General features: G+C 39.3%; 1 protein-coding gene across 1 annotated transcript; it reads right to left on the reverse strand.

Moving 5' to 3' along the window:
• Window positions 1-18,202: 18,202 nt before the first annotated feature.
• On the reverse strand, window positions 18,203-19,603 carry LOC141618761 (uncharacterized). Its single transcript, XM_074435844.1, has 3 exons — window positions 18,903-19,603; window positions 18,707-18,836; window positions 18,203-18,610 (listed from the first exon to the last, which is right to left on the reverse strand). The coding sequence occupies exons 1-3, from the start codon at window positions 19,601-19,603 to the stop codon at window positions 18,203-18,205; spliced, it is 1,239 nt and encodes a 412-aa protein (XP_074291945.1).
• Window positions 19,604-20,346: the final 743 nt, after the last annotated feature.

A 20,346-nucleotide genomic window follows, 5' to 3' on the forward strand; every position in this document is an offset into this window, starting at 1 on the left:
AGCCTTTGGTCCACTCTCATTTCTAAAGAACCCAAATCAGTAATATGGTCCTTGTTTTCACAGTGGGTGGGAGCAAGGTCTGTGTGGGATAGTTTTTGTGGCTAAAAAGGTGTAAGAGTAGGACTCTCACCATCTCCCTTATGGTCGGCAATCAACGACTCATTTTCCATGGGTTCAAGCATCTCACTAGGCAGACATCACTCACAGGGTTCACTGCATCAAGTGAGCAAGCCATTTCCACCTTAGTTTGCTCAATAATCTCAGGTTCAGGTTCTAGGTTCATTTCATATATAGGTTGATAATTTTCATATGGTTTGATATCCCCATTGAGACTCTCATATTTATGTCTTAGGGTCTCTATAGTGGGTTCTAATTCATTCAAGACACAAGAAGGAGCATACTTCTTTCTCATGTGGTGTTCAAGTTTTAGCCAAGTTTTAACCATACCCTTTCCTTCCATTCTCCTTGAAGAATTCAGAGTATGAAACCACAATAAAGCACCACCCATTAGACAAGACAAAGTCAGTTCACACTTCCTTGAATCAGACAGATAGTGGTTCTTAAAATGGCATTTGAGTTCATACAACCAAGAGACAAAGCTATTATTGTTGCTACCGTCAAAATCAGGGAGTATGAGGATTTTACCTCTGCTTCTAAGGGCAGGAAAGGAGTTTGAACAACCAAGCTTCAGTTAGAGTTCACTTTGGTGTAAACCAGGTGGCTCAACATGTGTTTGGTCTCCATACTCAACTGTTGTACCTAAGCTGCCTCTTTCAGTCTTATTTCCCTTTGTTAGTGCCTTTAACTTCTTCTTGACAGTCTCCAAAGACTCGGAGATGGAAGCAAGGTCATGTTGCTTCATATTTGAGCAAGAAGCATAAGGAGTAGTATCAATGACTACTGGTTTTCTCATAGAAAACAGATTGACAGACAGTTTCACAAAAAACAGTTTTTCAAAATCAAAGCTTTGATAACCTCTCTTCACTCATTGATTATTTTTGTATTTTTAATGTAGTTAGGATAATAAACTCTCAACCAAAGCTTATCCCAAGACTAACACAAAGGTGGAATTGTGTTATAACCTGGAACTTATACGAAATTGCAGTGTCAAACCCAGGGTAAGACACAAAATACTTGAACTTTCAAAGAGAAGTTCATAAAATCCAATTGGACACAATGAGTTTCAAAAATATGAATAAAATAGCAAATGGGCTCCTAAAATCTTGAAATTTGGAGACAATTTACTATGATATCTTAACTAGCAACTGAAAAAATTTGAGGAAGTTTAGATAACCAAAGGTAATTTAAATAGATTGTTCAACTGAATCTGACAGATGCAATTCTGACAGAAACAAACTCACGTTTGTGTTGGGACTATTTTTGTGAAGTAGTTTTTTTTGAAAATAAGATGCAATAAGATAAAGAAAAGAGGATATAATCATCAACTTAATTTTCCACAGCTGAACACAGGAAAAGGAAGTTAATAATTTGACAAATCTAAGTCTAATCCCTGAGATAAACACAGGAACAAAGACTTAAACTTGAACAACACAACTGAATTGATTCACAGTCTGAGCATAGAATCAAGTCACTTATGCCAACATGGAATTGATCAACACCCACAGCTAGACACGTGATGTTATCCTGCTTGACCTACAACTGCAGCAAAGCACACGTTGTTAAGGATTTAAAATATGAGATCAAACTCAAATCATTTTCATTTAATCAAAGTCTGGTTTGTATAATGGATATGAGGCTCCTTATATAGAGCTCTATAGATAATCTCTACCCTTGAAATTAATGTAACATCTAAGGGCTAAAAAGCCTTACAAAAGTAGTTGCTAAATATTCATAAAGTCTCCTAAGAATAACAAGTAAAGCAGATGTAAAACAGACTCCTGTAAATTTTTTAAAAGAAAAATAAAGCATCCTTCTCCCTTTCCTTAAATGGAAAAACATTTCTGGTCCTTTGGGTCTTGTGTTTCGCCTTCTGGATTATTTTTTCCAGGGTATGATTGGGATGTCCTGGACCCCTTAATAGCATGAGTTGGAGCTTAGGACCCTCATCAAATAAAGGAGATTAATTTTAGATAACAAGAACAAGATTGACTGTTTCAGTCAGCTGACCTTGGGAGATTTATTTAAGAGCTTCTCCTGGATACTTCTGTAGCTTAGGACCTTCATGTTGATGCAAAGAGGATTGAGCCCTTAGTTGGATAGTTGCCTTAAGTTTTCAGGCCATTTTATTTGAGACAGGCTAATGCAGTGCACTCAGGAACAAGGCCCTTCTTTCAGAGGCCACGATTTGCTGCTTAGTATAAACTAGGGTGTCTCCTTACACCATGTGGTAGCTAGATGATTCAGCTTCCTTATCGAACTAGAATCACCTTAAGAAAGGCCCTAGAACTTGAGATATGGAATTTTGATTAAGATCAGGTCAGAAATGGCAGTTCACTAGCTGTTTTGTTTTCCAGTGATGATTTAGAAAACTTGTATCTCCTTGCTCAAGTGGACTAAGAATATGAATAATAGCTTAAATGAAAGCTAGAGGATTTAGCTTTCATCTCCAAAAAAATCAACTAAAAACTGTGAGTGAATCTTAAGATATCAATTTTTGAACACTGATAGGTTATTTTCAGAAATGAGTTGCATTCAAAGCATGATAGTCTTGAAGCTTGATTCTGAAAAATCCACACATTAGATCCTCTTGATTCCAACTCTAGTGGAAAATAGACTCTCTCAAAATTCTAACCATATAAAGAACATGAATTTTAGTAAAGTAAAACTCCATATGTGGCCATCTGAAGTTTGGTCTGGAAATCTAATGTTGATTGGGAGTATTTCATGTCCCCTGAGCTGATTTTTTTTTTGAGAAAAGATCATTATCATTAATAAAAAGTCATACGACATCTACAACATATGCCAAGCTCAATCAGATACAAATCGATTAAAACCATAGGAAATAAATTCTTGTTCAAAGAATGAAACACTACAACAGAGTCTCTATCATCGATTCGCCGCAAAAGGCTTTCATCCATAAGAGGGTCTCCGAATCTTCCTTGACGAGTATCCATTTCTTTTGACGTGATTGATTGTAGACATGAATCAGACAAAATATTTAAAACTATATAACGATCTATAACAACGCTGATCTTCTGCTGACTTATTAGAAAACTGCAAACGAACCAGAAAACGAAAGCTCTCAAACTGAGAGAAGGACATCACCGATAGATGGGGACATGGCCCTCAGAAAGAGAGACGAAACAAAAATGAAAGCGGAAATTAAACAAAAAATATAAAGGAAACAAAGCAGAACATAGGAAAAAAACAGAAGCCACCGCCTCTCTACCAACCCACAACACCGCCAGATCCAAGCACCACCCTGCCACACCACCTCAACAAACTCGTCCGATAAGACCCGAACAGCCCACATACACCACGCAGACCGAGAGAAACGGGCAGACCCGTACGATCCAGAACCGGGTGTGGGTAAGAAAGGGGAGGAGGGTTAATCGGAAGAGAGGAGACGGGTCGCCGGAGAAAGGTCTTGAGAGACCCCATCCCCGACGACATGGTAGGGGGTTGATGGGTGGCGGTGGGAGGAAGAAGGAGAACGGCGGCAGCAAAGGGGGAGGATTTAGGGTTTTGTTTTTTTAGAGAGAAGGAGGATTTAGAGCGCGTTTTAGTTCTGTTTCTATTAGATTGATAAGGTTGTTCATGCTGCATTAATAGAGGAGTTTTCCCGTGAGCTGATTTTGATTAAGTTAAGTGCATTCAATTAAGGGATTGTCTGGCACCATCCTTTGGCATGTTCTTGGCTTATAAAAATTGAGTGACCTCTACCCCTAGCTCCTGCTGTAGTTCCACAATAAGATAAGTGACCCAAATTCTCCATAAAGAGTCGCTCTTCACTCACGTGCCCTCCTTATACCTTCCCTCTTCTAAATATTTTTCTAAATCCACCAATTCAACCTTCACATTTCCTTCACAACTCATCACATTTCTCCTTATTACTCCCCCTTATCACTCTACTTGATTCAACACAGGGTTACCATAATCATCAAGGCATCTCCTAGCTCAACAAGTATACAAACCCCGAATTCCTCCAAATTTCACACAATTCCAACAATTTACAAATCAACACCAAATAACCAAACCTCAACAAAACCATCATTGCATAAAATAAGCCAAAGCAATCCAACTCCATACACCAAGTATACTAAGCACTAGTTACAAAGTAAGCTTCCAAACCCCCCTCATGGCCTTGGCACACTTCTAACCTACCCTTTCGACCTTCTTTGTCACCTCCACTTATGTCACTAACGCCATGCAGGAAGTAGTAAAATATGTGACAAGAAATCAATATTTCATCATTTTCTTTTTCATTCCTTTTCCTAGCTCTCTCATTTTGCCTCAACCGCCCTTTCAGATTTTCGGTTTAGATTTCTCCTCACTCTATCTCTCGTGGCTCGCACTCATTTTTTCATTTTGCCCGGAGCGCCCTTTCGGGTTTTCACTCCGACCTCGGCCACTTCCTCATTTTTGCCTAGGATGCCCTTTCGGGTTTTCATCCTAGCCGGGTTTTTCTTTTCTTTTCTTTTTTTTTTTTTTTTTCCAATTTTTCAATTTTTCATCTTTTTTCTTTTTCTTTTTTTTATATGAAGTACAATGCATGAAATGAAATATATTACAATATATTACAATTTCCCAACTCGTGCCCACCCCACACTTTGTTTTTTACTTTTACCTCAAAGTGAAGGTGAACACCCACTTTTTGCTTTCAAGAATGTGAACTTGAGGCACCCCCACTGCCCGGGTGTCCTCTTCCTCTTCTTTCTTGTCTTTGGTTTGAGAAACGTGCCATTCCGACATTTCTCTCATTCACACGAGCTTGATCATAGCCTTGATATTGTTGAGGGAAGTTTTGAAGATGAAGATTGTTGAGAGCTACCAACATATCGTAGTTAGCTTGTTGGACATAGCGCTTTCTTCCATGTCCTCTTGATAGTGTTGGTAGCGTTGCTCATTGTTGTTCCATCTTGCATTGATCTCTTCCCTCTATTGGGTTACATTTTAATGAATGGTAGTCAATTGAGAATCAACTCTCATTCACCATTGGTGAAAATCAAAAGGCAGCTCCGGCTGTTGGGAAGAAAATGAAGGAGGTGGTTGTTGTTCTTGTTGTACATTTGGCATTGGTTGATCAAATGGAGCTCCACCAAATGTCATTCCACCGTAAGGTAATGCTCCACCAAATTGTGGAATTTCCTGTAATACTACGGTTTTATGTGTTGTTGGGTAATCTATCGAGTAAGGCTTACTCTGTCGAGTAAGTGCGTTTTGTATACGAAATAGTGTTTTGTCTGATGGGTACTCGATCGAGTAGGTACAAATCGATCGAGTAGGAGCCACTCGATCGAGTAACTCACTTACTCGATCGAGTGTGAGGGTTTTTACGAGTTTTTGGCCGGGTTTTGATAGCAACACGAGAAGGATATAAAAACACTTTTCGTCAGTTTATTTTCACTTTCTACCCTATTCTTAATATTTCACACAACAGAACAAGTTACGTAGCATCTCCTTCTCACATTGCTATCAAATCCCAAGGCTTGTGTTGTCGGAATCAAGAGTTCTTTACGCCGTTGAGACCGTCGCGTTGTGGGTAAGATCCTAGTATGGTTTTTATATTATTTCATTGATTTTAGTTTAAGCCCTAATTGGGTAGATTGGAGGTTTTGGGTGTATTGTTGGTTTAGATGATGATTGTATGATTGTATGATTGTATGATTGATAGGAGGTGATTTCATAGAGGAACGTTTCTGATTCACTATTGTGACGATATTGGTGGTTGCTTTTCCATGTAGGATTTCCGTACTCAGTTATTGTTTATATGTATTTTAGATAATTGGTTGGTTGATGATGGTTGATTGATGTTATTGTCCTATATCGTATTGAATTGGTAATTATTGATTTTGTAGTTGGTTGTTGTTGTTTGTCTGTGGTTCGCGAAGTGCGCCCTAGGCTGAGTAGAGTCACTTGCGGGAGTGGCTTCACGCCCTTGATTCGCCTCTTGTGGAACCCGCCACAAGAGGGGATGTGCACATTAAGGAACATGGCTATGCGCTCGGTATATATGAGTGAGGCTTAGGTGGGAACGGCTGCGGTCCCCTACTGGCGGTGTGGATTACTGGTTGCGGCCGTAATCTAGCAGGATTAGACCTTCAGACTAGTTAGGTGATTTTTGATGTGACGGTGTTGGAGAATTGTGTGTATTATTGTTGTTGTATTGTCTTATACTGTGTAATCAGTAACTGATCCCGTTTAATTATTTTAAAAATTGTGGTGATCCATTCGAGGATGGTGAGCAGTTATTAAGCAGGTATGAGATGAATGCGCGAGGGATAGTTGGGATTGAGTCACCATGAGTCTTTTAGAGTCTTCCGTTATGTTATCGAACTTTACATTTCATTTAGTTGGTTTTGGAATTTGGAACAGTTGTATTTCTTTTGATAGTTTTGGTTTTGGTTATGTATCACTTTAAACTTATATAATAAAGTACGTTCTTTTATGGTCCCTTTTGATATACATTACCTCGGGTAACCGAGATGGTAGCACTTTCATGCATTAGGTGGCCTTGGTAAGGCACCTTTGTGTATGGGGGTGTTACAAAGTTGCATCAGAGAGACGACTTTGGAACCTGTAACTAATGAATCTAATGAACTTAGAGAGTCAAACTAAAATGAACCCGGGTATGAGTTGTTAGGAGCGAATGCAAAGACTTAGGAGATATCCTAATGTTGCAAACTCGCCCTACAACTTTGAACCGGTCACTATGAGGTGTCATGGGATCGCTACGTGTTTACTATTGTTCATGTGCATATGTTGAATGAATAGGTTGGATGAAGATGTTGGATGAGTATGTTGGATGAATATGTGGTATGATGGATGTATTGGCGGAAAAAGATGAATAATCGTTGCATGATAATAAGATTTATGGTTAAGCATGTTGTATGATGGAAGTGATTTTATAATGTTGCTATATTAGTAACATGTGAATAGGGGATTTGATGTCGTATATATTGTCATTGTTTTTACATAAAGTTATAGAATAAAAGCATGTGGGTAGTACATGATTGGTAAGTTGAATACTATATAATCATGATGGATATTATTATTTAGCTTTTGTAGATAGTAACATGTGGTTATGGATACTGGTTTTACGAGTATCGGGTTGGTGTTATTTGCTTTGTTGTTGTTTAAGTTGTTTGGAAGTAAAACTCAATAGTTATGTTGTTCGATTATAGAGGAGCTGTGTTTAAACTGTTATAACTTTAGATTCATATATGATGTTGATGTGATTCCAATTGGAGGTGATATCTTGTTCTCTTACGATTCTAATAATATGTCACACGCCCAAAATGACCAAAAAATGAGTGAGATATGACCGTTTTACAAAACTTTAACAGTGCTGAGAACTGCATAGGGTACTGGATCGACTAGCCCTTACTCGTTCGAGTACACCTCTTAGTAATCGATCGAGTAGCCTTGGCAATTTATTGTACGTGCTTCTGACCTTCACCTACTCGATCGAGTAGGCTGTACTCGATCGAGTATCATGATTGTATCATGATTGTACCTCTTTCCTGGAATGAATCCAACTAAATAAAGGTGCCCGGACTAAGAAAGTGAACTCGCAGCCTTTTTCCTGTGGTTGATCCTCTCGCCTTCCGAGCTCGGAGAGTCCGGTCCAAAGATTTCCCTCAGGGCTGGGCAGCAGGCTGTGACAACCTTTAATCCTAGCCAGGGGATGGTATTGACAGTGGGGATGTATCTGTAAATAACGGAGTCTCGCGACCAATATATTAGAGGTTCCGGTTGGCTTCCTCTATAATGTAGAGCGAGAGAGAGAGTTCAGGTTTGAGGAAGGCAAGCCGCGTGCTCGGGAAGGATTGAGTAGGCTGTACTCGATCTAGTGACCTTCATATTGGTCTTATGCTTATCTTTTTTACCTCCGTGCATGTCAAAATTATTTCAACGATGTTCTTTTGCTTCTTCATGCATTATTTTACATATGTGTTTGTCCTGATACGTAAGTTACCAGACCTTGTGATGTAAGAAGTAGCACCTTATGATGGGTATGAGTTTGGTGGGGAGGACATGAGTTATATGTGGTTGGGATGGATAGTGGAAAAAGAAAAGGGAGATTGATGAGCTTATTGAGGCATAAAGCATGTTTTGTGAGACGTGGTGAGTGATATAATTGCGAGTTTGAGTAATGTAAGATAAGTGTATACAGGCATGAGGTGATGTAAGTGCAAGGAACGTGAGAATAAAAAGCCTGAGATGAGGGATGCTAATAGTGGAAAATTGGGATGTGTAAGGATTTATAGAGGGGGATGGTTAGGATTGTATTAGTTAAGGATATATGTGATGGAAGGTCGTTATAGAGGGATAGAAACAAATGGTGTATAGTGAGATCGAGTTATGCCGCGATGTGTAGGTAGTGGCCGAGTTTGGGAATTTGTATCATCAAGAGGTGAAACTAGTGTGTGATTTCCCTAGGTAATTAACGGTATGAAATGCGTTTTGGTTTCTAGAAGCGAAAAAAAATTAGTTGAAGAGTAAACGTTAATTGCGTGGACTGATTGGTGACAAGTGTGAGTGATAGCACGATGAGAGAAGATCCATAGTAAGAAAGAGTGAGATGGTACTGATATGAAATAATGGGATTTGAGTTTTGGAGCAATGAGAAGGTAACCAAAGCATTAAAGAGTTAGGTAGAAGGAATAAAGAGTTGAATTGCTAATTGATTTTGTCGAGTGTAAAAGGAAAAGGATGAGGGGAGTAAACTAAGAGAATGTTGACTGGAGTTATGCGATATAGAAGTAAGGAATCGTCGAGATGTAGGATACTATCATGAGGGTGTGAGTTAATGGTTGTATAGGAATTTCAGGACGACATGTTAGTCATAAGTTTCGAGGAATTAAGGGGAGTAAAAAGTTGGTAGAGTATTTGCACGATATAAGATTTTGGTGGTGAGTTAGGTGACGATACAATTTAGGATAGAATTGGAATGAATGCCGAGGTAGAATTTATTGATGGAATTGATGCTCGTTATTTGGGATGTTAACCGAAGATAGGAAAGGAACTGTTATCTTTAGAGGTGAGTGTAAGAGATTTGTTATATGAACAATGTTAGTGTTGTGGTGTTGTCACTAGTGGTTAAGAGTGATGATTAATAGGAAAGGTAGTCATTTTAAAGAGGTTGATTTTGTAGAGGCCGGATTCGTATGTATGGTTGTGACGGAGTATATGTTGTGATTATAGGAGGCGGTTGCTGGTACTTGGGTATTAATGATATGAGTACTTTTGTCAGGAGGTGATAGTTATGGGAATGGGAGAATGTGTTATGAAGGGCATACGAGTTAAGCTCGGGCGACAGTTAACGTTTATCAAGTGGTAACTTACCTGATCAGGATTGACTAGTTAGATGTGATTACGGGTCTATGATGTGTGTAAATGTTTGTGTGAGGTTCTGACTTCACGAGTAGTGGTATGGTGTGATAGTTGTAAAGTCGTTACCTAAGTGTTCCGCGTCATACGTTGTGTACGATAACCTAATAGGATGATATTCAAAAAGTGGTAATTTGGGTGATCTGGCACGGCTAGTTATACTTGTATGTGTATTTATGATATATGTAAGTGATAGTGTGATGTTCCGACCTCATGAGTAATAGTATGGATGACATTCATAAGGTTATTATCTGTTTATTCCGTATGTTATGTTGCGTTGTGATCTAGTAAAGCGGTTTTAAGGAAGTTTTCTTGTCAGGAAGTTCTACCGAGTCAGAGTTTATGGGATTACATAAGTTGCGATGACTATCGATGTGGTTGTTGTGCCTCGGGTGGAGATCCGGTCACGGTACTTTTTGTTCTGATACGAGTATTTTCGCGCTGCAGTGCGCCTGTTGGTGGTGGTGTTGCGATTCCATCATCGGTTGTGGTGGAGTAGACGAGATACTTATGAGAAGAGTTTTTGAAAGTGTATACTAGTTATATAGATTGTTGTTTTATTTTTTTCTGTTTCTTGTGAGTTTCGGTTTGGACATATAGACTTTTATTTTGTTTATTAATGTTTCTTACCAGTTTCGGCTTGGGAGTGAGGGTAGAGTATGATATAGAAGAGAGTTGCGCATGTGGTCGTTGTTGTCCTGGTATAGTGATATTCTGTTAATCGGACATAGTTGTGAGAGGTTGTTGGAGTACTTGTGCTTTTGTTTTAGAGGAGGCATCAGTTGACATAGTAGTGGCAAGTGATTTGTGAAACATGTGTTGTACTGAACTGGAAACTATAGGTGGTTTATAACTTTTATCGGGACAGTAGGTACGGAGTGTTGGGACTTAGTATCATATTAAGTTATGGATGAGTCTTGTGGTAATGTTTAAGAGTTGGGTTAGTGGTTATGCTTAGGATTTTATGGTATAGGTTAGATAGAGTGCCGAATGATTTGAGGTAGGAGAACTGTTAGAGAAAGAGAACCCTGTATAAAGGAATGGTTGTAGGTGTTGAAGTTATAGGTGGTTATCATTAACATGTGGTGGTGATGAGGATAATGAGAAGATATAGATAAGGATCTAGTATTAGTGAGTTAGGAGGATGTAACATTTATCTTAAGTGGAATAGGATGTGACAAAGAGAGCTTGATGGTTATACATGTTGCGGTATATTTGGAAGTTTAAGCCTTGGTGTAGAATAATGGATGGATTTATGTTGTCATTGATACTATTAAAGGTAATGGCAGTGCTTGTAATAGGAATACTTCGATGGTGTTGACAGTTGGGTAATGATGTTTATGAGTGTTAGTAAACTTCATGGACGAAGTTCTTTTTAACGGTGGTAGAATGTAACATTCCGTTTGGTGGTTGATCTTGCTTGGTGGATTGTCTTGATATTGGATTTTCTAGTGGATAATATGTTAGTAAGACGGAGCTAGCGGCATTTGTGGATGGTATTCAGTAGTGTATGGAGTTAGTGTCGAGAGGCTATAATGTAGTTGATACGATATCGTGAGCCATGTTGTGGAGGTAGGCATAGTTGGTGGAGTTAGTGTTAGAAGTTCACGTTTTATAGGTTGGGTTTGAACTTCGAGGACGAAGTTCGTTTTTAAGAATGGAAGACTGTAATACTACGGTTTTATGTGCTGTTGGGTACTCTATCGAGTAAGGCTTACTCTGTCGAGTATGTGTGTTTTGTGTACGAAACAGTGTTCTGTCTGATGGGTACTCGATCGCGTAGGTACAACTCGATCGAATAGGGGCCACTCGATCGAGTAACTCACTTACTCGATCAAGTGCGAGGGTTTTTATGAGTTTTTGGCCAGGTTTTGATAGCAACGCGAGAAGGATATTAAAACACTTTTCTTCAGTTTCTTTTCACTTTCTACCCTTTTCTAAATATTTCACACAAGAGAACAAGTTACGTAGCTTCTCCTTCTCACATTGCTATCAAATCCCAAGGCTTGTGTCGTCGGAATTCAGAGTTCTTTACGTCGTTGAGACCGTCGCGTTATGGGTAAAATCCTAGTATGGTTATATATTGTTTCATTCATTTTGGTTTAAGCTCTAATTGGGTAGATTGGGGGTTTTGGGTGTATTGTTGGTTTAGATGATGATTGTATGATTGTATGATTAATAGAAGGTGATTTCGTAGAGGAACATTTCTGATTCACTGTTGTGACGATATTGGTGATTGCTTTTTTAGGTAGGGTTTCCCTACTCAGTTATTGTTTTAATGTATATTAGATAATTGGTTGGTTGATGATGGTTGATTGATGTTATTGTCTTATATCTTATTGAATTGGTAATTGCTGATGTTGTAGTTCGTTGTTGTTGTTTGTCTGTGGTTCGCGACATGCGCCCTCAGCTGAGCAGAGTCACTTGCGGGAGTAACTGCACGCCCTTGATTCTCCCCTTGTGGCACCAGCCACAAGAGGTGATGTGCACATTAACGAACATGGGTTTGCGCTCGGTATAGATGAGCGGGGCTTAGGTGGTAACGGCTGCGGTCCCCCACTGGCGATGTGGATTACTGGTTGCGGTCGTAATCTGGCAGGACTAGACCTTCAGGCTAGTCAGCTGATTGGTGATGTGACGGTGTTGGAGAATTGTGTGTATTGTTGTTGTTGTTGTTGTATTGTCTTATATTGCGTAATCAGTAACTGACCCCGTTTAATTGTTTTAAAAACTGTGGTGATCCATTCGGGGATAGTGAGCAATTATTGAGCAGGTATGAGATGGATGTGCGAGGGATAGCTAGGATTGAATCACCACGAGTCTTTTAGAGTCTTCCGCTGTGTTATCGAACTTTATATTTCATTTCGTTGGTTTTGGAATTTGGAACAGTTGTATTTGTTTTGACATAATGTAGATACCTCATTTCTACACCTCCCGCCAACCACCCAATGATGATTGGGCCACATGTTCGATATGCGGAATGATTTTTGATAGTCCGTAAGTTCATCGTCAAGTGATAGTTCAAATGCTTGAGTCAACCCCTGGGTCATCATCTACGCACTGATACGGTCTATTGGCAGTAATTAGAGTTCATTTGGAGTCCGGGTCAAAAACCACTTCATTTTCTAAAACCGTTTAAATGCCGAGTCGGAATATTCCAGAATGTTCTAGAATTCTTTAGATATTTATTCCTAATTAAAATTAATATTTTAATTAAATATCTACCGTAATATTGTGTTTCATGGAATAAGGAAGTGTGAATCTACCGAAATTTCATTATACAACCCGAAAATCTTTCTTGCAGAGGAGGAAACTTATGGGGAAACGACGCAGCAAGTGCTGCGCCTCTTCGAAGAATCGCAGTAGTTGTCGCGCCTCTTCTCCAGCCCTCTTTTCGCAATTTTCAGAATATTTTCGAGATTTGTTTACATATCCGTGTCATTCCTAAACTCTTTCATATGATTAGTATAAATAGAGGCCTCCGGCCTCCATATTTGGCACGCGAGTGCTCCGCCCCTTCTTTGTCTCTTTTTTCATTCTAGACTACGCAATTGCCTTTCGACGCCTACGTGCTTGATCAATCGACCACGTAAGCTCAGATCATTCTGAGTCCCAGTTACGTTTAATCAACCTAAAAAATCTACTAAATCCTCTAACAAGGGCACTTTCCACGCATATTTGAGTCGAGAAATCACTAAAACGATAACTTTAGTCAATCTCGTTTCATCAAACATGTAATTCTGAGGGTGTAAATTCCATTTTATTATTGTACTTTTATTTTGTATCAATTAATGTAAATCTATATCAAGAGCACGTTCGAAAACCGATTCAAAATCCACCTTTTAAAGCCATTTTTACGAAACAGTAGACGTCAGACGTCGAGAAGAAATGCAGCAGCAGCTGCGCCTTCAGGAAGGATCGCAGCCTTGTTGCGCCTCTTCCGGAGCCTGCATGTTGCTCCTGCTCTTCTTCTTCTTCCTCGACTTCCTGCAAGTTTCCTCCTTTTCTTATTCTTTCATTTTTTCTTCGTTCATTTTGTTATTTCAGTACATAAATCATATTTTAACAACCCCCTTTAATTACAATGCTTAATTCGTCCTTAATCCCGAGTAATTCAATACTTGCGAGTTTTCGCCATCTTAATTCAAATCGATTCTTCGGGGTTTCGGCTTGTTCATGTCAAGGTTCTGGAATCCTAATTTGATACATAAGTTTTCTTCCGAATCTTATTTGTCTAGTTTTGTCTTAATTTAACCTCAAGTTTCGCCTTTTTGTATTTCCGACACGAGTTCATCGTATAATCATATTCATGTAAACCGCTGTAATTTCTCATTTTAATTCGTTTTATGACTTGTCCAGATACATATAATCGGTTAAAACACTTCAATTCGAGTCTAAATATCGACAATTCATCTTAAATTTACCAACGAACGATAACGGTGTTGTGATTCTGACTTCACAGCCAGAACCCAGCTCGAGAACAGACGCATAAAGTGCCGCGCCTCTTCCAGAGGACGCAGCATCTGTTCTGGGTTTGTTTCTGCCTCTGAACTCTTTCTCGCTTTAACGTAGCTCCTAATTACGGTTTAAATCAACTATTATTCGTATTATCACCTCTAATCTAGCGTGTTTTCATATTTTAATTCTAATTTTATTTTTCTTTTACTCTCTTCTTCGAAGTCCCGTCTTTTAGCATGCTTTTGACGTAGAACGAATAAAGCTTGTAATTTTTGTAATTTTAATAATTGTAATTCATTTTCCATTATTAATATGTATGATTTAATTGTATGACATTCACATGTATTGAATCTAACATTTACTTTGACCAAATTATTTGCTAAAACACGTGTTAACCGACATAGTCTAATTTCACATGCTAGGATTAATCCATGTTTGTTGCATTACATGCATTAAATCAACGACATATCAAATATGAACAATTTCCCTAATCATTATTAGAGGCCGCTATCGAGGCAGGCAGGATGAAGTGTTCGAATTAAAGAACTTCATAATACGTACCCACACCCTTTACTCCAGTTATTTCTGGACATCCGTGTCCATTGGCATCTCAAGAGTCATTCTAGACATAGAATGCTAAGAGTAACGAGTTCTTAGTGTTCATGTCATTACTTTGTGTCTTGACATGGCACGAGGTATTCGAACGGTTTCCAATTTTTTCCACAATAAATTGGTGGGGAGTCCACAAATGCAGGCTTATTCAACCTTTCACCGGTTTCAAAGCCTCACAAATCGGTAACGACCCATGACGTACTTTGGCAAACCAAGGTTCCGTGGGAGAAGTGCCGCCGCCTCAAAAACCAAACAACGCGCGGGTGCGCGCGTCGCGGGTGGCCCATGTCCACAGTTTGGCGACTCCGCTGGGGATGATACACTTACGTGTTACCCGGGGTGAAACTTGAACAAGGTTAGGGAATAGTTTATACGAGACAGTTGTCGATTTTCATTACTCAACCTTCTTTGGTCGTTTCATTTGGTCTTCCTAGGCCCTAAACCAACCCATTCGACCAATCGTCCCGTCCGGACGGTCCAAATTCCTATTTAGGCCTAAAGATGGATAGCGGTTGACGTCAACCATACTGCGGTACATACTCATGTTTGTATCGAGAGCTTTCCCTACTCGAGGAAATGGACTAGGAACCGACCTTACTCATTTTTGGCACGGACCTCTCCACAGACCAAGGTTTGATTGCTTGGTATGGCAACCCACCTTTTTAAGCTAAAACCCTTTAAATGTACTCAGCATACCGTTATAATGCCAATATGTATGTTTGTATCATATACGTGATCACCATTTGTAAACAAAACCATGACGATATTTTGTAAATAAAATCCATTTCAAAATGTAAACATTTTCAAAAATGGCCTAAAACAGCGCAAAATAAGCCGAAACTCTGTCCAAATGTCGAGTCAAACTTCGGGCCTCAAACCCATTTCAAAACTCACTTCGAGTCAACACTCCTATAACTACACTACAGTTGTCTAGAACAAACTTTTCAAAATATGTCATTTTCAAATCGCACTTGACACAGTGGCACACACCCACTTCACGAGTCAAGTCTTTTTTGAGCAAGTGTACAGAAATGGTCGATCGTATTTTGATTCGTCGTCGATTTCTTATCCTCAGTCCAAAATGGTGGGAACTAGTCATGGAAGCATTAATGGTCAACCCGAACAGCCCGCAAATGGTAATGATCAAATCCTAGCTGCATTCCTTCATCTCCAGACAAGCCAAGACCAAGCTTATGCTCGCCTTAACGCTATCGAAGGCCGTATTGTCGCTATGGAAGCTAGATTTCCTCTTATAGAGGGTCCTATTCCCGACGCGCTCATGCACGATAATTCTCCACCCTTTGAACAACCATAAGTCAATCTTCCACCAGGTCCTAGTGAAGTTGAAAAAGCGACTCCAGTATTTGGAAGAGCAACTAATGTATCTCAAGGGAGATGACATCTACAGGGAAAACAATCGCAAATATGAGGCAGTAAATGCTCAACTGCCAACTAACTTCAACATGACTGACATCCCGAAGTTTAAGAGGCATGAAAATCCTTTGAACCATATTCGTGCATTCAAAGATTATATGTCTATCAAAGGCGTCAAGCTAGAGATCTTTCTAAGGATCTTTCCTTCATCTCTTGATACTATTCCTAAGCAATGGTTCTACTCCTTGGATCATAAGAAAATTGCTACTTGGGATGATGCTGCAATTGTGTTCACCAAACAGTACGCAGATAATGCTGAAATTCAAGTCAACATGCGCACTCTAGAGGTTCTTACCCAAAATGAGAATGAAGGTTTCACCGACTTCCTAAGTAGGTGGAGAAAGACTAGCACGCAACTCATCGAACGCCCAGACGAAGCTACTCTTGTTGAAAAGTTCGTGGACAATTTAAGGCCAATCTATGCAAACCATCTAAGGTACCAAAACATAAAGTCTTTCAAAGACTTAACTGTGTTAGGAACAAGAATTGAAGACGACATCCGCAAAGGAGTCTTGTCCAAAATGGTAGGTCACGAATATCAAGGCACAATGAGTCATTCTTATGGCTCCACGAGCAAGACCGACGAGGTCAACCTTGTCGAATCGTCTACTAAGAAGAATAACCTGCAGAAGAAGTTCACCAACGTTGGTGACTCGTACTCCAATGCTCTAAAAAGATTGATGAAACAAGGTAAACTCCAACCCATACGACTGTAGATACCTCATTTCTGCCCCTCCCGCAAACCACCCGGTGATGATTGGGCCGCATGTTTGGTATACAGAACGATTTGTGTCAGTTTGTAAGTTTATCATCAAGTGATCGCTCAAACACTTGTGTCTACCTCTTAATTGTCATCTACGTGCCGATACGGTCGTTTTGGCAGTAATTAGAGTACATTTGGAGTCCGGGTCAAAAACCATCTTCATTTTCTAATAACCGAGTCAGAATGTTCTGGAATGTTCCGGATATTTCTATTCCATATTTTCCAATCTTTTAATCTTTGGTAAAATATCTTCCGTAATATTCACACAAAATATTAAGGAAACGAGATTAATCTACTATTCCATAATAGAAACGCGGAAATCTTTCTTCCGCAGGAGGAAACCACTGAGGAAAGGACGCAGCAAGTGATGCGCCTCTTCCTCAGTCCTTTTCTGCGTATTTTCCGTATCTTTTCGAGATTCACTTCCAAATTTTCCCCAAAAACCCTACTTCCTTTGTTTGATTAGTATAAATAGAGACCTTCGGTCTCACATATTTCTCACGCGAGTGTCTGCACTTCTCTTCTCCCTTTGCATTCTAGACCACGTTCTTACTTTTTGGCGTCTACGTGCGTGATCTTTCGACCACGCAAGCTAGGATCTTTCTGAGTACCAGCCTCGTTTTGCATGACCGACCAATTTGACCAACTCCACATCAATCAACATTAATCAATCTTATTCGTTTTCCTCCTAGAGGGCACTTTCGTCTACATTTGAGTCGAGCATCACTAAACGTTAACTTAGTTCATCTCGTTTCGTCAAACATGTAAGTCTGAGGGTGTAAATCCTTCTTTTGTTTATTGTTGTTTATTATCGTAATCAATATTGTAAGATTTATGTCGAAAGTATTCTTAAAACCGATTTGTAAAACCTTGTTTAAAAACCCTTTTTACGGATTATTTGAGGACAACCGTCGAGAAAGGACGCAGTAACTGCTGCGCCTCTTTGTGAGGCTGCCGCAGCTCCTGCTTCCTTTCTTCTTCCTTCGTCTTTGATAATTCAATTGTTTTGTTTCGTTTTCAATTGTTCATCTTTCTTTTAACCCGATAATTTGAACATAATAATTTTAACATGTAAATAAATCATCATTAATTAATCCATCATTAAATCCCGACTTAAATCCCTTATAATTCATATTTTGCGGGTTTTCGTCATTGAAATCAATTCAGGTTTTAGAGGTTCGATTTACTCATATTGAATCTCTGGAATTCATCTTTGATATACTTGTATCTGTTATTTACTGTCACCATCATTAATAACTTGTTTAGTCTAATTAATTTGATTAGTTTGTTAATTTGTAATTAATAATCTTATAAATCTTGTAATATTTCGTTCTAATTTTTTTGCTAAAATGTAAGAATTCTCATTAATGATCAAATATCCGCATTACAAACTACTCAATGATCAGAAATTTAGTGCTAATATTACATCAAGTGCACTCTAGACAACCAAAGTTTATCATTAAAAGTGATAAACTGAGGACTCAAAACTCTAATTCTAGTATGGATAACACGCCAAATATGCTCAGCTATTAATTCAGGCCGTGAAACCTTAAAAAACAGCCTAGTCTCAATACGCTGATTCCAGATTAGGTACCAAGCTGCCAAAAGAATAGCAGTGGTCACCTGTTTCCTCAACCTGCTCCATCTCTTCTTCATGATACACTGCAACTGATTAGTAGCATCTAGCCGACCACCCAACTTCACAGCTAGATAACTATAGATCTTATGACTGAATATGCACTCTTGAAACAAATGGGCATGACTCTCAGTAGCAAGGCCACAGATACAACAACTGTCATCAGTAGAAATCTGCAACTTAAATAACTTCTCCTACAACATTAAAGCCTGAGTTGCAATAAGCCAGGCAATGAAGCAATGCTTAGGAGGAGACACAACATTCCAAACAGATCTATGCCAATCAACAACTGGTCTTTTATCTCTCAACCAAGAATAGCACGACTTCACAGAATATTCACCTACACCTATACTCCAAATTCCATCAGAAAACCCTTCCTTGATAGTATCTCGAACATTACAAACTTTCCTCCAATGCCAACTGGTATCAGAGGATGGATTGTAGGATTGCTAGGACTGCCCCTTTAAATACACGTGATGCACCTACTGGACCCATAGCTTCTCAGGCTTCACTGAAAGCCACCAGACCAGTTTGCCAATGGTAGCAACATTCCAGATTGAACTGACTCTAAGACCAAGACCCCCTTCCTTCTGAGGGACACAAACCTTATGCCAGGCAAGTAAAGGAGCTTTATTATGCTCAGTACTCCCTTCCCATAAGAAATTCTTGCAAATGGCATCAACTCTATTTATGACTCCCTTAGGCAACACAAATAAAGAAGCCCAGTAGTTAAACATGGTAGAGAGCATTGATTTAACAAGGACAAGCCTCCCTGCAAAAGAAAGTTTCTTAGCTCCAAGACACCTGATCCTCTCAACTATTTTATCAATGAGAACCCCACAATCACTCTTTTTTAGCCTACCTGCTGTTATAGGGACACCAAGATATTTAAAAGGCAGAGAGCCTTCTTTAATACCAGAAACAGACAAGATCTCCTTTTTTAGACCAGATGGCACACCATTGAAATAAGCACAGGACTTCTGCGGGTTCATCTTAAGCCCTGAAGCTCTGGAAAAGGATTCATAAGCCCTCAGCAAGACCATAATAGACCGTGCATCCCCTTTACAGAATAAAAATAAATCATCTGCAAACATCAGATGAGTAAGCCTCATAGGTTTGCAAAGGGGATGAAAATGAAATGGCAACTTCCCAGTAGCACAGTCAATGATTCTTGTGAAATATTCCATACACAGAGTGAAGAGTAGTGGGGACATAGGGTCACCTTACCCCAGTCCTCTCTTGCCAGGAAAGAAGCCAAAGTTATCCCCATTAAGACTGAGAGTATAAGTAGCACTACTCACACATTCCATGCTAAGCCTTCTGATAGAAACTGGGAAATTAAAAGCATCAAGGAGTTCAGCTAAAAAATCCCAACTAACTGAGTCATAGGCTTTCATCAAATCCATTTTAAACATACATCGAGCAGAACAAGACTGTCTATTGTACAATCTCAGCAGATCTTGACACACCATTATATTTTCTAGTATACTTCTCCCTTTAATGAACCCTCCCTGATTCTTGCTAATCAACTCAGGTAAAACAAGAGCTAGTCTGTTGCACAGAATTTTGGAGATACACTTGCAGAGAACATTGCAGCAGGCAATGGGTCTGAATTGATGAACATAAGTAGGCATCTTGTATTTAGGTATCAGGGTAACAGTAGTAGCATTCAAATGCTTGAGAAGTTTACCAGAATTAAAAACATCTTGAACTGCTGCACATATTTCATTACCAATAACAGTCCAAAAATCCTTAAAGAAGGCACTTGAATAACCATCAGGTCCAGGTGCTTTATGATCAGGGATTGAAAAAATGGCTGTTTTAATCTCCTGATCAGTCACAGGAAGAACAAGAATATCCTGAAGACCAGCATCACACACCTTTCCCCTCTTAATAATCTGAAAATTAACTTTGTCAGTGTGTACAGCAG

Source organism: Silene latifolia, chromosome X (assembly GCF_048544455.1).
Source record: "Silene latifolia isolate original U9 population chromosome X, ASM4854445v1, whole genome shotgun sequence".
Taxonomy (NCBI): domain Eukaryota; kingdom Viridiplantae; phylum Streptophyta; class Magnoliopsida; order Caryophyllales; family Caryophyllaceae; genus Silene; species Silene latifolia.

Bases quoted from the DNA above. Each gene is read 5' to 3' on its own strand.
- LOC141618761 (XM_074435844.1), bottom strand. From the start codon at position 19,603: ATGGAATATTTCACAAGAATCATTGACTGTGCTACTGGGAAGTTGCCA. The intron at 18,837-18,902 runs GTAGGTGCATCA...CTCTGATACCAG, and splicing joins CCTGAGAAGCTATGGGTCCA to TTGGCATTGGAGGAAAGTTT. The intron at 18,611-18,706 runs GTTGTTGATTGG...TTAATGTTGTAG, and splicing joins GGTTGAGAGATAAAAGACCA to GAGAAGTTATTTAAGTTGCA.